Source organism: Scophthalmus maximus, chromosome 18 (genome assembly GCF_022379125.1).
Source record: "Scophthalmus maximus strain ysfricsl-2021 chromosome 18, ASM2237912v1, whole genome shotgun sequence".
Lineage (NCBI taxonomy): Eukaryota > Metazoa > Chordata > Actinopteri > Pleuronectiformes > Scophthalmidae > Scophthalmus > Scophthalmus maximus.
Genome location: NC_061532.1, coordinates 10992384 through 11011331, shown reverse-complemented (window position 1 = coordinate 11011331; position 18948 = coordinate 10992384). Strand labels below are relative to the sequence as shown.

General features: G+C 41.3%; 1 protein-coding gene across 4 annotated transcripts in view; it reads right to left on the bottom strand.

Annotated features, from left to right (window-relative positions):
* LOC118289916 (steroid hormone receptor ERR2-like) overlaps positions 1-18948 on the bottom strand; it is a 94017-nt gene that overhangs the window by 23691 nt on the left and 51378 nt on the right. For 2 of the 4 annotated variants that reach the window (XM_035617151.2, XM_035617157.2), the window contains one exon: positions 2045-2460. In XM_035617151.2, the coding sequence (XP_035473044.2) occupies positions 2045-2447 (403 nt within the window). In that variant the 5' untranslated portion in view covers positions 2448-2460. Of the gene's footprint in view, positions 1-2044; positions 2461-12695; positions 13371-15557; positions 15669-18948 lie in introns of those variants that run through there. The other 2 variants (XM_035617154.2, XM_035617153.2) reach the window with 2 other exon arrangements.

Here is an 18948-nt window from a genome sequence, read left to right as displayed (position 1 = left end):
ACTGTTAATTGAAGCTAAAGTTGTCTATGACGAGACTCAAAGTACTCAAATTCTCAGTTTACTGCTCACTACAGATTTAACAGTGTCTATTATACAGAACATTTAGTGAATAGTGGTGATTAGTTTTCATTCATTCTGACTTTTTTCTTTTTCATTTTTTTCTGATGATATTAGAATTGGTCATTTTGTCAGTTTAGAATTCAAATTCATTTACATTTCTTATTTTTATTATTAATGGATCAAAAATACCGTGTGTGTGAATGTGTGTGTGAGAGTGTGTGCATGGTGTGGTGTGGTGTGTGTGTGTGTGTGTGTGTGTGTGTTAAGGTGGGCTAGCGTTGGGGACCCAGAATAGTCTTAAATTGCCTACCTCTAAAAGCTCACTGTCGGCGTACCCTCTTAGTTAATCAGGTCTTGTGTCCACCTTTATTTCTCAAAGGACATTTCAACCACTCTAATATCCTTCCTTAACCTCTCTTATTTTCCCTCTAAATTTTGATATATTATTATGCCATGCTATTATCCACACGCTCATCTCCACTCAAGCTGGACCTCTCCTTGTCCTCCTCCTTTACCGAGGCCGGGACCCCCCTTCCTGATTACCATTCCATTAAAGCAGCTTCTCCTTTCAGTGAATGACCATGTCCCCTGTCCCTTGTCCCCCAGCCTTTTATTTAGAGGACTTCTCAGCGTCTCTCCTCTCTTTCCTTCCTCTGTTATTGCCCCGGCAACACGTGCCTGAGCTTCTAATTGGCCCCCATCTCCTCTCCCCTTGGGTGGAGGGGCCCGGGGGCACAGAACAGATCCACACCTCCCACCATTCTTTCTTGACTTTCTCCCAATGAAATGCCTGGTTCTTAATTACAGTCACCCAACACTGATTGTTATTGACTGAAACTCCCGTGGCTCGGGACGAATGACGGACAGATTAGGTTCATTACGAGCCTGTCCTCCACGAAGGAGGGCGAGAGGAGGAGGAGGAAGAAGAAGAAAAAGAAGAAGCGCTGGAAAACAAAGTCACACTTGAGCGCTATTTACAGTCGGTACTGTTGCTGGTCAGATTGGGACACGTGCAGCTTTTAAACTGCCAATAATTAAACACTGACTGGTATTCAAGTTAGGACTACAGGGCAAAGAAATATCACTGCTTTCCAAACTTTTATCTATTTAGTAAAATTGTCGCCTCAGCTTTTATTTTTGCTTGTGTAATGTAACTTCTAGAAAATGTTGTCAGTTTTTTATACTGTCCGCTTTAAGAAATATCAGCTTATCAGTATTTTCGATAAAAAGTTACACTTCTTTTCCTCTGACTTCCTTTGAATTGCTTGTTTTGTATGTAATCATACACAGTCAAAAAGTAAACAGCTGTTGTCATTGATATATATTTCTGTTTCTGCATTAGTACAAACTATTGAGTATCTAAGCAGCAGCTAAGGAAACATTATAAACAGTCAGTTAAGTGATTATTTTATACTTGTTAGGTTTTTGCCAACCACCAGTAAAATTAAAAAGGGGAATGAATAAGATACTTTGATAATTCAGAGGAAAAGTTTTTGTCAATGTGGCCATGGCGTCACTAATGCGCCGTCTGACTTTATGTCTACAGACAAAATTGCTGCGGACAAAATACCAAATTCTGCATCTCATTTTTTGGCATATTATCTCTGTCCATGTGATTATTGTGGAACAGCCCCCGCACATGGCAGAGGCCATGCCAGACGCACGATTCACATGCTCACACACAAAAAATAAAATCCTAACCCAGAGCGGATTTACAGTCTGGGCCTAATGTCTGCTGTAGACACTAGTAATCACTACACGGTGCGACCAGCACTGAGGGACAAGTGGGACATATAAAAAAAAAATCTTTTGAATTGTGACAAAAGTGAAAGTACACCTGGGTTAAATGGGTAAAACCTCAGGATATCCAACCACCTCAGAAATTACATGAAAATACAATATTCCCAGGTTTAACTGAGAGCATAAAGATATTGGAAATGAGCTCAGGTGAGCTGATGAAAAATGAAAGAAGAGTGGGAAATACCTTGTATCGTCCTTTTGAAAAAGGCTTTGCAGGCCTCACAGGAAGCCACCCCATAGTGGTACCCTGAGGCAATGTCGCCACACACCAGGCACACCCGCTTGGGAATGGCATTGAGCATGTACTCGCACTTGATTGGCGAGTCGTCCGCCATGCCGCCGGAGCACTCCTCGTAGCGGCGTAGGCAGGCGCCGCCGCCTGCGAGCATGCCTGGGTTGAACATTGGCGGGGAGTCGAGGACGTGTGAGCGTCCGCCGTTGCCGTTGATGTAGCCGCCGCTGGCGTCAGAGTTGCCGCTGGGACTGTGGTGACTGCCGGTGTCGACTAGTGAGGAGGAAGGACTGGAGGGCTCGGTTTTGACGTAAGAACCACAGCTCGAGGACAGATGTCGGTCCTCTGTGGGCATTCTGGTGAGCAACCTGGGTAAACACATACACAGGGCCAGGGTCAGGGTCAGTTTCGGCAGTAAAATTCACTGTTAGTACATCGCAAACCAGGGAGCAGCTGAGCCACTGTAAAACTTTAAAGCGACACACACTGTGCAAATGCTCAGACACCTCGAATCACAGACACAAATCAAACACTTGGATTTGTCAGTGACTGATTTTACTTTCAAGAACGGGGAAGACACACTTTTCTCTGTGAATATCAGCACATCTTCAACATGATTTCAATAAGGACTCAATGAAACCAAGCGTTCAGAAAAACTCCCAAATTCTTTCAGTGGCCGTGGAAGAAACCGGCGAGACGGGGCTTTTAAACGACAATCAGCAATATGGAAACGGTGCCTGTTTTTACCTCACAGGCAAATGAGAACCGACATTGCAGAGAACGGAGAAACACAGAACCTTTCATGTAAGTCAATACAAATCCTAAAACTCCAATATCAATGAAAATACAACCACTAACAAAACTGGACACAATGCACTGAGCGTTGCTTTCCTCCATCCTCGCCTGATTATCCTGCGAGGGATTCATCAGCTGTGATGGAGCGCGGCGGTTTCGTCCGAGTTTGATAGATCATGTTACAGACACGACCATTAATGTGTTGGAATGCCAAGTGATATACGTACTACAGTAGCTTATTTCTCTCAGGCAAAATGGTAACTAATGACCCTGTCAACAGATGGCCCATACATCTTGCAAACAATGCCCACACAATGGGTCGGCTGCCAGGGCTCAGTAAATGAATGAAACTTCAGGAGACTGTTAATGGACAGAGGAGAGGTGTCGCACTCAGCATATGGGGGATCATGGGTGATACACGGCCCTGATCAATAGTCCTGGTCAGTTTGCCGGTGGACGGTGCCGGGTTACGAAGGAAATAATGGAGGGCCGAGGAACTGAATCCCAAATTCCATAAAGAAGATTGGGACATTAGTTAAAGGAGTTAAAGAAGGATTTTACTTTTAGAATAAAAAAACAAGAAGAAAATTAGAAAGAAAACGGAAGAGAAAATAATAAAAACAAACATCAGTCAAAATCAGCCGTTAAAAAGGCTTTCATATATATATATATATATATATAAAAATGTTATATGCAATGAGCTAAGAGCAGGTAAAGTCCTGGCAAGTCTAATCTCCTCAGGTAAGGAATTCGAGGACTCTGGGCCCTGAAGGTAAAAAGCCTGGTCAACCTTAGTTACCAGCCTTTACTTAGGAACTACTAGAAATGTACTAAAAATCATGATCTTAGGTTACGGCTTGAAGCACAGGGAGTTAGCAGCTCTGCAATGTAACTTGGGGCCAGACCATAATGAGATTTAAAAGTGATACAAATAATCTCAAAATTATTGGCTGTAGGGATGTCGTAGAGAATGTAAAGCCTTTGCGGGCGAATTCTGATATCAGGCTTTAGAAATTGCCTTGACTGGAATTTACAAAAATAATGTCAGGATATGACCACATATTATATTATATTAGGATTTTTGAGGACTTTTTTTCCCCATTAGTACAGAGTTTGCTTAACAAAAACTTGAGGAAAGGAACTTTATTTGTGACAAATTGGATTTGTAGAGCTTTATTCTTAATTTGCCATGTTTTGCGTGTTGTTGTAGTGGCAGCGGCTTCAGTAACAGCCTCTCGACAGCACGAAACGTGGCTTCTTGGGTCTGTGTTAGAACTGCGGGCTCCGTCTGTCCCAGTTGGTGCTGATCTTAACACAACTTTAGTCCTGCATGCTTGTAGATATTGTGTGAACACTGTGGAAAGCCACGCTAAGTATCCATGTCTGAAACTAACATGGAGCTAATGCCGGACAGATTGCCCCTGAACTTGTTGTGTTCTTGCTGCCAGGCTGGCAAATCTGCTGTTGTGGTTAGAAAGGCTATTTTCCCACTGTTGCCTCTTTGCATGAGTGTTTATATAAAGCCATGAAGTCATCAGGCCCCGACAACATGAAACCTCTCTAACTGCTACCGGGTAGCGGGGTGGAGTGAGGGGGAGATAGCCTCTACCCCTGGGCCCAGATCAGATCTATTGATCCTCTGCTTCCTTCCTGTTCCAGATGAGGCATGAAAAAATAAAACCCTCCTGTTACGGGTCCCAGACATTCCTTATGCATTTTTAATCAGCCAGGACTGTTAACATAGTGTGAGATAGAGCGATAGAACATAATGTTAGTTCTTCGTTCTGCGGCTGTTGCGGTTTATAAAAGATTCACAGCTCTCGTGTGTTATACCTTGTTAGCCATCGGCAGCGTGTACCTACAGTATCGTCAACTGGAAGGTATATTTTCTCCCATCTGAGGGAAAGTGGAGAGAGCGGCGCGGTAACAGTTAATACATCATCGCAGCCAGATAGGGGGATTCCCGCAGGAATAGCACATTGTGGCATATGTAAAAAGTAGTTCATTCCACACTTAGCACACAGTAACGCTGGGGAGATGTTTTTTGTTAGGGTTTAATGGAAATTTCTAATAGGTCCTTTCAAATCTGTCGAAATGAAATAATGGCACCCACCACCAATTCGTGTGGACAGAAATAGCTTCATAGTTTCATAATTTGGTTTCCCCCTCTTAGTTAGAGTTTCCTAAGTGCAGCCCGACTCTCCACAAACCGCTCCCGCTACCTTGGTAACACACACACGGATGCACGCACACACACACACAACGGTGTTGTGCCTCACATCTAATGGGGTGGTGTTTGCTCCGCTGCGCAGAAAAATGGTACAAACCGAGCAGACAAGCAAGACTCATCAGACGGACGTGAAGGTCACCTGCCGTCTCTGTTCGGCTGTTCTTTGAGGCCCAAGCGCTCCCACGATGGTACGGCTCGGAGCGGCACGCACGCACAGGCTTCTGTCGGTCCACCACACAGTAGAGAGAACGCCGGCGTCTAGACACAACTCCATGTAAAACTAGAGCGCTGTCCAGAATGTTTAATACGACCGTGACGCTGCCTGAAATGCCCGTGACCACTGCTCTTTTTATCAATATTCTTTTTTAAAAAATTTTGGTGCCAAAGAGTGATGGGTGTGAAAATGTCCCGCTGAAGCAGCTTAAAATCTGTGTGTGTGTGTGTGTGTGTCTGTGTGTGTGTGTGTGTGTGTGTGTTTTGGCATGTCTCCTCATGCTGGCAGTGCTGCAGATCCGCTGCTTCCCTACATAAATCCTGAATCCATCCACCTCTTCTCTAAACCATGAAATACGTTTTCCAGGCTCGGAATTTCAGCAAAATAAATTTTAACAGGAGTAACATTTAAAGAAAAAAATATAATAAATCTAAGACGCATATTCAAAACAATCCTCCACAATGACCTCACGCTATTCTTTTCTTGTTGAGTGAAGGGTAAAAAAAAGAAATAATAAAAAATCTGCTTCTCGATATTTTATTATGTATTTTGCCACTGGGGGGAAATATTATTGTTCAGCTTGGGGTTAAGCTTGTAGCGAAGAACACGGCGTAAATCATGGTGCTGAACACACAGTCGGACATGGAAGCGCAGAAGGACAGAGGCAAGGAGCCATGCATGAAATTAGTTCATTAATCTTTCTATGATAGGCTGTCCTTGTTTGGGGCGAACTCTATCAGCTTTAAACTGAATGCCCCTTTCCTGCCTGACACATAGATTACACTGTTAGTCCGCAGCCGGGGTGTCTGGGAAATGAATGGTCATGCGAGCGGGAAAATGGGGTAGTGCGTGTCGCCCGAGTGTTAAGTAGAAACAACAACATGCGCGTGGCAGCGCAGCGTTAGCACAAATGAAGGTCATCAAAAATTGAGCGCGCGCTACAGTTTCAACGCACGATGCGGACGCTGCTGTGGGGGATTCGGTTGGTTTTTAGAGAAGAGATGTTAGGTAAAAAGCACATTAGGATAAAGTAATGATTTTAGAAAAAGAAAAAATTATATTAATATCTGCAACCGGTGTAATTTCTTCTTGAGCTGCCTGTCCAAAAGCTGAGGTTTATCACCCCGAGCTTCTCAAACATAAACTGAGATTTTACATGTAAAATTCTGAATTGTTGTGTCCATAACGCCCCATCAGTCCTCTCTCTGCTGATCAGTGTCAACTGGAAGAGGCGATGCATTTGCAATGTGTTTGCCTTAAACCTGAATCAATCAGCATTCAAACAAGAAACTTCTACAGACTCTTAATTGCTCTTTTTTAAACAAAATGTTATCTCCAGTCTAATAATATTTTGTTTTATTCCATTCTATTTCATTATGCTTTACGTATCTTATGTTTAACTCAGTGTGTATTCATGTTTTTAATTGGCTACAAAAGAAATGTTCCTTCTGGGAAACAGCTCAGGCAAGCAATTAATTGCTGTTTTCACTATTGATTAATCATCAGATTCTTTTTCTTGATTAATACACTAATTATTTGCTCTATAAAATGTTAAAAAAAAGTAAAGAAATGTGCACCACATGTTCCGAGAGACCAAGGAGATGTCTACATATGTCATGTTGTGATGAGATATTCAGTGTATTATCATTATCAAATCGATATCGCGTGCATAATGGTTGCTGATTAATTTTCTACTGCTTAAATAGATGATTTAGATTTATGAAAGTTAAAGTTATGTTCGAGCTTTTATTGTCAAGGTATTTCTGTGGCAGTTACTCTAAATCGTGCGTTCCACAACATGAGCAAATACCATTTTTTTGAAGAAGACACCGGGATTGTGTCGAAAGGCTCAAAGTCAACATCACAGATTTGTGTCCCGGAGGTGGCAAATAGAATTCATGCTCCGGTAAATTTTGGTTTCGAAAACAACATTTTTACTTTTGCACTAAATCTTAATTTTGAAAGTTACAGAACAGAAATGTGTTTTTACTGCAGAGATATATTTGGTATCTCGTTCTCTTTGTCTTTCTCTCTGTCACACACGCTTGTACACAGACCCTCCAGTATATGGCCTCTTCAATGTCACTGCCACGAGGAGAGATGGCATAGATTTCCCTCATGGATGATGTCTCCTTACCTGGAGTATCCCCCCCCCCACCACCACCATCCCCCATCTACATACTCGTCCACCACCTCCAGGAAACTGCTCTCCCTGCAAAGTCAAACACTCCCCTAACTGCCTTTTAAAAAGAGACAGAAGGAGGAGGTTATGGGGGAGAAGGAATGAACGAGCGGAGACTTAAGCCGTCATTGGGAATCAGAGGGGGACTCATGAGGGACAGTTACGATATTGATTTCATAAATAAACAGAGATGGCCATCGATCCTAATGTTATTTTGCATTTCAATTACTGCCCAGAAACATAACCTTCAAACGTCTGCCTCTCCACAGTAATAACATCCACTGATAATCACAAGCGAGTCTTGTCCAGCGCAAATTGGCTTTTCTCTCTCTCTCTCTCTCTCTCTCTCTCTCTCTCTCTTTTTTTCTTTTTTTTCCCCAAAATGTGTAAATGACACAACTTTGCATTTGCCTAATGGTATTAGGGCATGGGCTGAATTTCAAGTGGGACTCGAGCTGATACAGTAAGCACTCCAGTCAATTGACACAATGCAAATTAACGTGGTGAAGAGGAATTAAGTTCACAATGTGAGACGTTGGGAAGCTACGATGAGGCCCATTAAATTAAACATGCTGGCTGACCCACACTCCATGATTAGAAGTACTGCTTCTCCCTCTCTCTCTGTGTGCGTTAATTTCATCTGATCAATAAAACAAACTCATTCTAAGAAGTCCTCTCTGCTGCTTGGATTCAGCCTGAGACCATGAAAGCCACATTCATGCTTTGATTGAATAGTGGCGGAAAAAACAGCGTCCATCTACATCCTGATGAATTCAGAGTCCTTGACAGGCTGCCTAAAGGATATATCTATATCAAGAGGGGGTCATGACATGTAATGAAGTTAGTTCTCCTCTCGTGCTGTCACACAGCACCACTCTACCATGGAGCTGGCCTGTACCCCCATATGCAGCAGCCACCGCCATTAATAAACATGACAGTCTGAAAATAGTGGCGTGACAAAAACAGCAGCGAGATACTGCGTTTTTAAATTGTTTTTTTTCTTTATCTCTGGTAAGTTTTTTTCCCGCTAACTCAAACCTGGTGGTGAAAGAAGAGTTGAAGCGAAGCAGCATTTTTTTCCCCACAACTAATGTGAACACAACACTGTCCCACCAGCTGCTGCCTAAATTCGTTCAGTTCCCTGCCGATTTCACCGGTCCCATCGGCCAAGAATCCAACTTAAAGATGACACAACTTGACCACACGACTTAAAGTGCAGTGAGAACCGTTTTAAAGTAGCTACAGACATGTGAGCTGGAAGTAAAAAACTTCTGTCCTGACTCAAAAGTAATAACACAGAGCACGGACGTAACGATAAGACCAAAATTACAACATATCAAATATCGCCTCATGAATCTGTTCCTAAATACTAAAAAAACAAAATCCAGTTATTGTACATTTATAATGCCCTAATCTGCACCTCTACTGACGCACATCAACCAACAACTCACCGAAATATTATACACGTAAATAAATTCAGCTGTGATTTAATTTAGATTTATTTTCTGACACCGCATATTCATTCTTTTTGTCTTGAATAATGTGGCACTTGTTTACCCAAAAAAAGATGTTATGTGCTATATGTTAAATATAAATCAGATATATCAGAAGTGTAATTATTTTTTCATGTTACATTAACATATATATGTATATTTACATTTACATACAAACACACATAACTAGCCTTGTATAAATGCAGATGCAACGCATGACAACATGATGTTTCTCTTAACAGACACTGTCAGGTGTTTCCATGATATGGCTTCACTAAAATTAGATCCCAGGTCAGTGTGTGATTCTTTGGTCTCAATTTGTATGTGCGTGCACGTGTGTGCATGTGTCTAAGATTGTGTCTTGTTGTGTGTGTGTGTGTGTGTGTGTTTATACGCGCATACATTTGACCGCCTGTGCTTACGCATTCCTGTTTGTTTGATTGTGAAGGGCAGCAATGGGACCAGCAGGTGTAACGGGAGAAGAATAGATGATGATTTATTGGCGAAATCTGAAAAGAAACTACATTTAAACTTGACATTTAAAATGATTCACTCGTCATAACTGATCATAGTGAAACCATTATTATTATAGACACATAATAAGGTTGAACATTTCAAGAAAAACATTTTAACAAGAGGAAAATTATGTTTTTCATAATGAAAAAATTCCATGTGTGAAAAGGTGTATCTAATTTTAAAAAACTTGGTGTCATGACCTCAATCAATGAAATGTTGAGTAGGCAGATTTAAAAAGTAAAATGTTCTTAAAATGACATTGATATTTTAAAATAAAAATCTAAGAATAAATTCCCAACAATAAACCAGTTTAGCATTGTACTGACATGTATGTAAAATTATATTTTTTACATTTTTTTTTCCCCACGGTGGAAAATCACTGTGGCATAGAATTGTCAGTGATGTCATGTTATTCTTGGAAAGGGTCATGGGAGGACAAACTATCTATCCATTTAAATATAAATATATATATGTGTGTGTCTGCATATACCTGTATATCAAGAAGTTATTTCTAACAATGATGTGAGATGCCTGATAAGTTCATATTATTTTGCTGGTAGAGGAAGATGTCTGCCTTTAGCAGAGACGTGGCGTGAGAGTGGGACACAACACTGGTGAGACATCTCACCTCGGGCCAAAAGTCCTCAAGGGGTTAATGCCATTCCCCCAGAGCCAAACATAACTAAGTAGAGCTTTATGTGACTCCAAAGACTCAGATTTACAGTATGACAAGTACATTAAGAACTACGTCTACTTCCAGGTGGTAAAGTGTCTGACAGTGTGATTAACAATATTTAAAGGTGAAGACAATTAATCATTTACAGTATATCACACATTGTAGCCTTGGTTTTTTTATGCTCTTTTGCTTCAGAGTGTGTGGAGACTCACAGTTTAGAGTCATAATGGAATTGTAATTACATTTTATTATGGTTTGCTTCCCATAAATTAAATATAATCAACTTAATGAGTAAGGGTGAGTTTGTGAAACATCAGCATTTGTGGGTTTTTTTGTTGTTTTTTTTACATTTTTTTGAGTAATTCCAGTGTGAGTGTGTCATGAAAAGTGCTGTCCTACTAAATGTGACCAAACCATGTGACCATTTATAAATGTATGTGCACATGCATGCTGATATGTAAACAGATACTGCCCAAACACACATGCATATTTTTGAAGGCATCCATATATGCTGGATATACATGTAGATTTACACAAACATAAAGTATCTCTCTCTCTCTCACACACACACACACACACACACACACACACACACACACACACACACACACACACACACACACACACACACACACACACACACACACACACACACACACACACACACACACACACACACACACACACACACACACACACACACACACACTAAGACCCAGTCCAGGGTCACTATAAGTTAACAGCAACATATTGTCTTTTTCCAGAGCTTCAAATTCAGTGTAAAATGTTTTTTTTATATTTTAAAATAATACAATAACTACAATAACTTCAATCGATGTGTATTAAATGCAGTTTTACAGATAACTGATGATTGTGCAAAAGATAAGAGCTCATGGTTGTGGTTTTTTTCAGTTGCACTGGAATCTACACAGGAATTGTAACATTGAAGGTTAAAGCCCTAAAAACAATACATATAACTGATATATTTGAACACATTAAAAAGAACATAAAAGTCACAGGTCTGTTAGTTTGATGTGAGATATCATAGCAACTGACATCTTTGAATACTTGTGGTTCAGCATTACAAATCTATTCACAGAAAAATCGGTGTAATTTGATTGTTTTAATTACATTAAATTCAATTCATATTATGTTACTATACGGTTAAAAAGTTTGAAAAACTTACACTTCATGTGTTAATTTGGTGTTTCTTATGGCAACAATCTAAAACAACAACATCTATATGAATGCAAAATCAACAAGATGTACATGTCAACGTGCCGTGGAGATTCTGCAGTGCATATAAACTCTACACGACTTTAAATAATCCCTTCTTGTGAATGCAAAGATGTTTTATCATTTCATCTTGTTAAGCAAATATACAGTGAGAAGTTATTTCACTTTGGAGAGTTTGAATCTATCTGGAGTGGCAGCTCAGGTGCGGTTGCGGCCTACTAAATTAAAATAAATGTGTTCAACATTATTGAAAGACGTTCGCTGCGTCTTTTTTTATTTGCAGAGTCTTGTCACGGCGCTGTGAAAAGTGCTAAGCATGGTTAAATGGTTAAACCTTTCCTCCAATCCCATCTACAGCTTAACATTAAGAGGATCCCAGTGAAGGGTCTCCACCGCAGGTCAGTTGGTTACTAGAAAGGCATCTTTACAGGTATATCCAAGGAGTTCAGCAGTGAAACACGAAGGGGCCAGTTCTCCAGATGAGATCTCAGACTTTCTTTGACTCTTGATTGGCTGTGAAACAAGCTGCTTGATCCCACAATGTGTGTATGCGCCACTTTAATCTTATTGAAATAGAATTTCTGTACACACACACACACACACACACACACACACACACACACACACACACACACACACACACACTGCCACTTAAGAGATTATCCAAAACCTCCCTATCACTGTAATTTCAGCATGACACAAAATTAAGTCAAGCGTAAAAACATAAACAACCTAAAAGTCATCAAAGCTATAAGTAAACAGCCAGGTATTTATGCGCCCTCTCTTTTTGGGGCTCTAAGGAACACACGCTATAAAATACACCGGACAACAGAGACACAGTCACAGTGCTCCTTCTCTGGGACACCGCCGGACATCGGCTGCAGCTAGAGGATAGTCGTCTGGATATCGCCCGCATTAATCTGCCTCTGGCTCTTCCCGTGGCTGAGGTTAAACCCTGGATCCTGCAGAGCCAGACAGCTGTGGGGCAAACAAACGACCCGCACTCCCTGCGGGCTAAACGCTAGCGCTACCGCAGCCTCACCAACACTACTGAGCTGTGCTGTCCCGTACAAAGGGAGGTGGAGCAGAGAGCACGCGAGGAACTACCCGTCCTTTGGAAGAGTTTACTTTATGTATGAGATTTGTTTTAAATTAATGAACGATAAATATAGGTCAAGACGTGAATGAAATTCTGTCACATGAAATGTAAACTTCCCAACAGAAGAGAGGAAAAACAACATGCGGAAAGAGATGCACCTACTGGTTGTGGTAGCAGAGAGGGTCAGGGATGCACAGTTCGGAAACATCCATCAGTCCACGTTAAGCATTCCAGGAGTTGCAATTAAAAAACAAACAAACAGACAAACAAACAGCTCGGGGGAGATCAGTTCCTAAGTCTCCACATATCTTGATAGAATGTTGGTCAGGTGTTCCTGGGTGTTGTCTCCTCTCCCTCCACTGTTCAACTCACACACACACACACACACAGACACGCGCGCACACAAAATAAAATAAAAAACCTTGTGGCTCGGCCGGACAAACTCCAGTCGGCACAGGTGCTGCACACTCAGGCTCAGGAGGAGTACAGTACGTGTGGGGAAAAAAAGAAGAGTGGATTCAGTGATGATACAGAAAGAGGATAAAGGGGGAAAAAAAGAACCTGAGGTAGAAAAGAAAAGAGAAAAACAGGAAGCAAGTGTGCAAGGGGAGGAAAAACCGGAGGAGTGGCGGAACAGAGAAAGAGAGACTAAAAGAGAAGAGACAGATGGATGAAAAGCAGCAGTGGCGAGAGCGCACTCGGTGAGGGGATTGAGTCTCCATTGAAGACGTGGGGGCTCTTTAAGAGTGGGAGGGCGCGGTTTGCTGCATACAGAGCGGCTGCTATTGGTCGGTTTCAGGGAGGCTGTCCTGGGGGGCAGCCAACGGGAACGCACGAATACTGTGTGGGGGACGGGCCGGTGGACGACCAGTCGGTGTCCAGTCATTCACAAGGGAGCAGTGCAAAAACATAGAGACACAGGAAGAGCCCCTTCAAAACACTCAGAGACAGAGAGAGAGAGAGAGACAGAGACAGACAGACTGAGAGACAGATAGAGAGATAGATAGACAGATAGATAGATACTGTATATAGATAGATAGAGAGATAGATAGACAGATATATAGATATAGATAGATAGAGAGATAGATAGATAGACAGATAGATAGACAGACTGAAGTGGTCCGTAATAACTTGACAAGCTTCAGAAGTAGCTGCATGTCACTGAGGATGATTTACACAGGTATGTTTACTGTGCTCTAAAGGGCTCAGTGCCAGCTTACAGAGCTAAACTGCACCCTTTCATCCTGTCCACCACGGATCTGGTTTCTCCCACAGCTCAACCTCCTTTTAAACTAATGGCAGTTGCTTCCCACAGCATTTCACCAGTCACACTGTGGAGTGGGAATCTACCAATCCCGCAGGGCGCAGCAAACTGAAAAGTGATAATGACCTCGACATGCATGTTAATAATGACAACGACGGAAAAGTCTGAGTGCACCTTTACCACATCTGTGTAATCTGGCTGCCATCAGAAAAAGCCCCCCCCCCCCCAACACACACACACACACACACACACACACACACACACACACACACACACACACACACACACACACACACACACACACACACACACACACACACACACACACACACACACACACACACACACACACACACACACACACACACACACACACACACACACCCTCCAACCCACTTCATCAACCCACATTTTCCTGATCGATACAAAACCCATCACACGCTCTTATTGATCACAGCGTTGCTGTGTCGCCAGAAGCCTCGGCACATACCCTTGTTTTCCCAACCGTCTTTTAAATAAAAAGGAATTACAAATTTGAGCATTTTCTTTTCATGTCAGTCTGTATCAGAGTCACGGGAGCAGAGGTTGATTGCTTTAATAAAGGAGGCATTGCATTCTGAATTAAATTCTTGATCAATATTTTGACATTTAATGTACTTTCCTGCTAAGGGGGGGGAAAAAAAACAGGATATTCCTGCTGATCTGATTAAGACATCCAGACGTAATCAATAGAGAAGATATGCTTATGTTTTTAATGAGGCAGAAGGAAAAGACTAAGACTATTCAGATGGCATGTATGAGTTCACATTAGGGTTGAATACTGGAGCAGACATTAATTCAGTTAAAAAGAAATGTGCAAATATTTAATTTCTTTAGATTTTAAAGATTTATATAAGTGAAAATATCTCAGCTATAGGACTTTTCATAAAGGAAAAGCTTCTGATTTGGTTAAGTAAAGAAAACATTCTCAAACATCATTGTATGTATTTGTCCCACTATTTAAACAATTCCCTGCATTTAGTTTGTCCTGGTCCACTGTTGTTCTCGTGTTGGCAGTTTCCTGAGGTGGGGCCATATTGTAAGTCCGAGCCTCATCTGCCTCCCTCCCACTCGGTTGGCCAGCTTACCCAGCGAGGGGACACCGGGTTTCATGGCTTCTGACAGGAAATCTATTGAGCGCACAGTCTGTAATCCCTCTATCACGCTATCCCCTAACGAAGGAACAGTAATCCAATCATTTAGTCTGTATTTAAGCAAAACAGATTTCCAGCTTTATGATCAAGAGTGTGTCTCTTTAAGCAGATCACACCCAGCCTGGCATGTAACCACGGTGTATTTTGAGACAGACGTTAACGTTTTTATAATAGTTTTCCTCTGATTTGCTTGAATTCTCAGTGATGAATTGCCAATCTGCAGTGTCTCTGAGTGCTGCAATTTAGCAGAGAATAACTAGAATATAAAATGGGTGTATTTTTGCAGTGAAATTTAGACTTATTACACAGTATGCACAATTGAATATGTGGGCACTCAGGAATAAAAACACATACAACCAGAATTGACTGAAACGTTTCCAGAAGCAGATCAGAAACACTGTGAGATTTAACTGTCTGTGCAAATCAGCAGCTTGTTTCTGAAAAGTGAGGGGGAACCAATCGTTATCCGTCAATACGTAGTAATTACACATTGTGCTGGGTTGAGGGACACTGGGTGTATGTAATTAAATTCCTGATTCATGAGCAAACTGGTCTTTTATGTCTGACCTTCTGACCTCGGCGCAGGGACTTTGTGTCATGTGCGGCTGGAGGCTCAGCAGGAAGCGCACTGTGTTCTCCCTCCTGGCTGTGCGCCGAGGATTCAACTGTTGACGACGGCTGCAAGTTAAAAAAATGCTTAGACAGAATATAATTGAACTGAATTGTTTCTGTAGCATTGTCAGTAATTTATTCATTGACAAAACTACAAAGAAAACAAAACCCAAATTGACTGAATGAAGACAAAACAGGAAATGATTAGAAAACCATTGTGTCTGAATTATTGAGCCATATAGTTTTGCAATGAAACTGAAGGCAGTAAAGTTTTATTTGATCTATATTTCACATCAACCAAACACTACTCGTACAGCAACCACTTCTCTGGTTTTAATGGAGTCATTACGTGACCTTTAGCCGCTTTTGTCAAAGAACTAATAGTTATTTTAACAAAACATCAATGAAATAGAAAATGATACGTTTATAGGAGTAGGAAGAAAAAACAAAAGTAATTTTCTTTCAAATTGATTTAGTCAATGTTTTTTCTTTTGTAAAGTTTACTAGTTAGAGAATTACATTTTTGAGTAGTAGTAGCAAAAGAACCATTGTATAGGATAAAAAACAGCTAGGGATTAATATTTATCATATCTCTTATTATGTTAAGTGCTGTGAGTTGTTAGAAAAGCACTATATAAATCCCATGTATTATTATTATTATTATTATGTTGAGGGCTATGACCCGAGATATGACAGAAATATTACTATTTAGGTATAGGCATGTTGACTGCTCTTATTTATATGAGGGAATCAATATGAGGAGAAGAGTCTTATCATGTTTGTGTGTTGCACTTTTCTGGAAATCATTTCATTATTAGCTTTTTATTATCAGCATTAGCAAACTATCACATGTTATCTTAAAGGTGACAAAATCCAGAGGTCAGGGTGACAGATTATTAATGACATTTTACTTGTGCTACTAATCTGCTGTGTTGTATTTAGCTGCATTCACAGATTTGATTACTTTCAAACCAACTTAAGTTAAACCAAATCAGTATTTTGAATATATAAATGTTATCATCTACGAGTGAATATCTAAAATGTGAGTGTAGAAGCTTGAACTTCTCCGCAGTCGCGAAAAATCAACCAGCTTATCTAAAGACATCCACGGAGCTCACCACACAGAGCTCGAATCCCGCAGATCCATCACGTCCACATTCCCCTCTCGCTGCCACACACTTGTTTGGCTCGTCTGCTGGAGGAGTGTGGAGAGGGATAATTACTATAGCCACAGGGCTGCATTAATCAGCTGGGTGCATTTGTTGGGTTTTATTATGTTCCACTCCCCTCTCTCGGCCACGCTGACGGAGCCACCGGGACAAGACGGGGACGGCGGCGGGCCGTGGTCGTCCCCACTGCCCGTTCACGCTGGGTTAATAAATGCCATTAGCTTCCATCTCTTGCCTCTTAATTTCCCATTTAACCGAGGACAGTGGAAAGAAAACTAGGCGAGCAGTGGCGTTAATCAGGGTCTCAGATGTCTTGATTGAGAGAGCTGGACTCACACAATGAGGTCGGGGAACGTATGCTGAGATCTTTAGCATTGTGGGTGGACTTGTTTTTTGCCGCGACACTGCTTCATCATGTGTGGTCCATTCACACTTGATTATTTATTACAGTTGTGGCGTGGTGTGTTTCCACTGACAGCGGTAGGCAACAGGATGAGTTTGTCCAGAGATCGTACATCGAAGTATTTTCTCCTAAACTCTCTTTGTACTTAGTGTAAAGTCCTGAGGCTTTTTACATTGTGGATATATGTACGGCGATTATATCAAGATGAGGAGTTGATATGAATGTCAGCTAACCAATCTTCATCAAATCATTTGATTACACGAAGTTCAGTGACTGGAATATCCCACTTAATCGTGGAAATATCTGTTTTTATAAACTCCACCTAAAGTGTTGTCAACTTGCACTGGTGCTGTTCCTTGTTACTGGACCAACACTTTCATGATTGTTCCCAGTGCACACTTCATTATTAAAATGTTTTCAATCACGATAAGACACTTTGGTTAAAGGCAATCGCCAAATGGCATATATTATCTTGAGGGCATTTCTCTTACATGGGTTATGCTCCCGTGGAAACCCGTGATTGGGATTCCAGAAACAGCAAGTGGTCCCCACTGCGTTTAATCACATCAGATATAAACAAAATCAATTGTACCCCCATGCTCTAATTTTAAATAGCTCCTTGACACCAGTCGAATCCTCAAGCAACTCGTCTACGTCACCTGCATAACACAAGAGGTCTGGACGGAGTCACCTCTAAACCCAAGCTAGGTTGTGTCATTGGATCAATACATTCATCTCAAGTTCATTCCAATAAGGCAGCTGGTAAAAATGGCCCTCGTGGTGTCAGCTGTTTAAAGCTCCATCACGCTTGTGCGTACATGGCAAACCTGCTGTGTCTGGACACTGCAGATGAAACCGCCAGCACCAAGAGAAAATTGGTAAATTAACATGTTTGCTATGAGCGTTTCCTACAGTAAATCCAAATTACTACATTCTCTTTTTTCCAACGCATTTTTGTGGCTACGTAAACAGTTTGTTCAACGTTTGAGTTTAAAAACTGCAGGGGAACATTGAAGTTCGGACGGGCTAAAACTGAGTCGTTTGGAAATGATGATGCACCCGCATTCGCTTCCTGATTGGTTCTTATCTGTTCTAACTCACCTACCAGCGATGAAGGCATAGCATTGTTAACAGTTCCTGTCAGTAAAATTTCCATCCCGTCAACGGTCCAAGAAAAGAAATCTCAGCTCTTACTAACTCTTACTAACTCTCACCAATGTTGTTTATCGTTCGTAGTATTTTCTGTAACCAGGCAACCAACTCTGTGTGTAGGTACACTGATCTGTATAATTACAGTTGTAACAAACTTGTACATCTGTGAGCTTTACCAAAAATGTCAAAACCAGGAGGAAAAAAAGCTGTTACTGTATACATTTCCTCTTTGGGATAGAGGAATAGTCAAAATGGAGAATCAGTGGCATATCCTGCGAGACAAAATTCATCTAAACCGCTGAGATTATTTTAAAGCATCATTTAAATAGCTACCAACCACACACTCGCTTGGAAACATCCGGTGTAGTCGTACAAGAAATGTGGGGGAAGGAAAAATGTCCAGTGGATTTTAAACTGCAGGAGTTGCAGTCTGTTAACACAGTGCTGATGAATATAATACCAAAAACAAACATTTATGTAAAGCAGCCTTCGTTGGCAGTAAATCTCATTTTGAAGAGAGGCTTGGTATTCCAGACTTGGCTCCCCCAAGATCCAGGGATGACTTTCATTTAGTCTCACCTCTCCATCCAACCGGGGTCACCCCTGTTGGTATAGCAAGCAC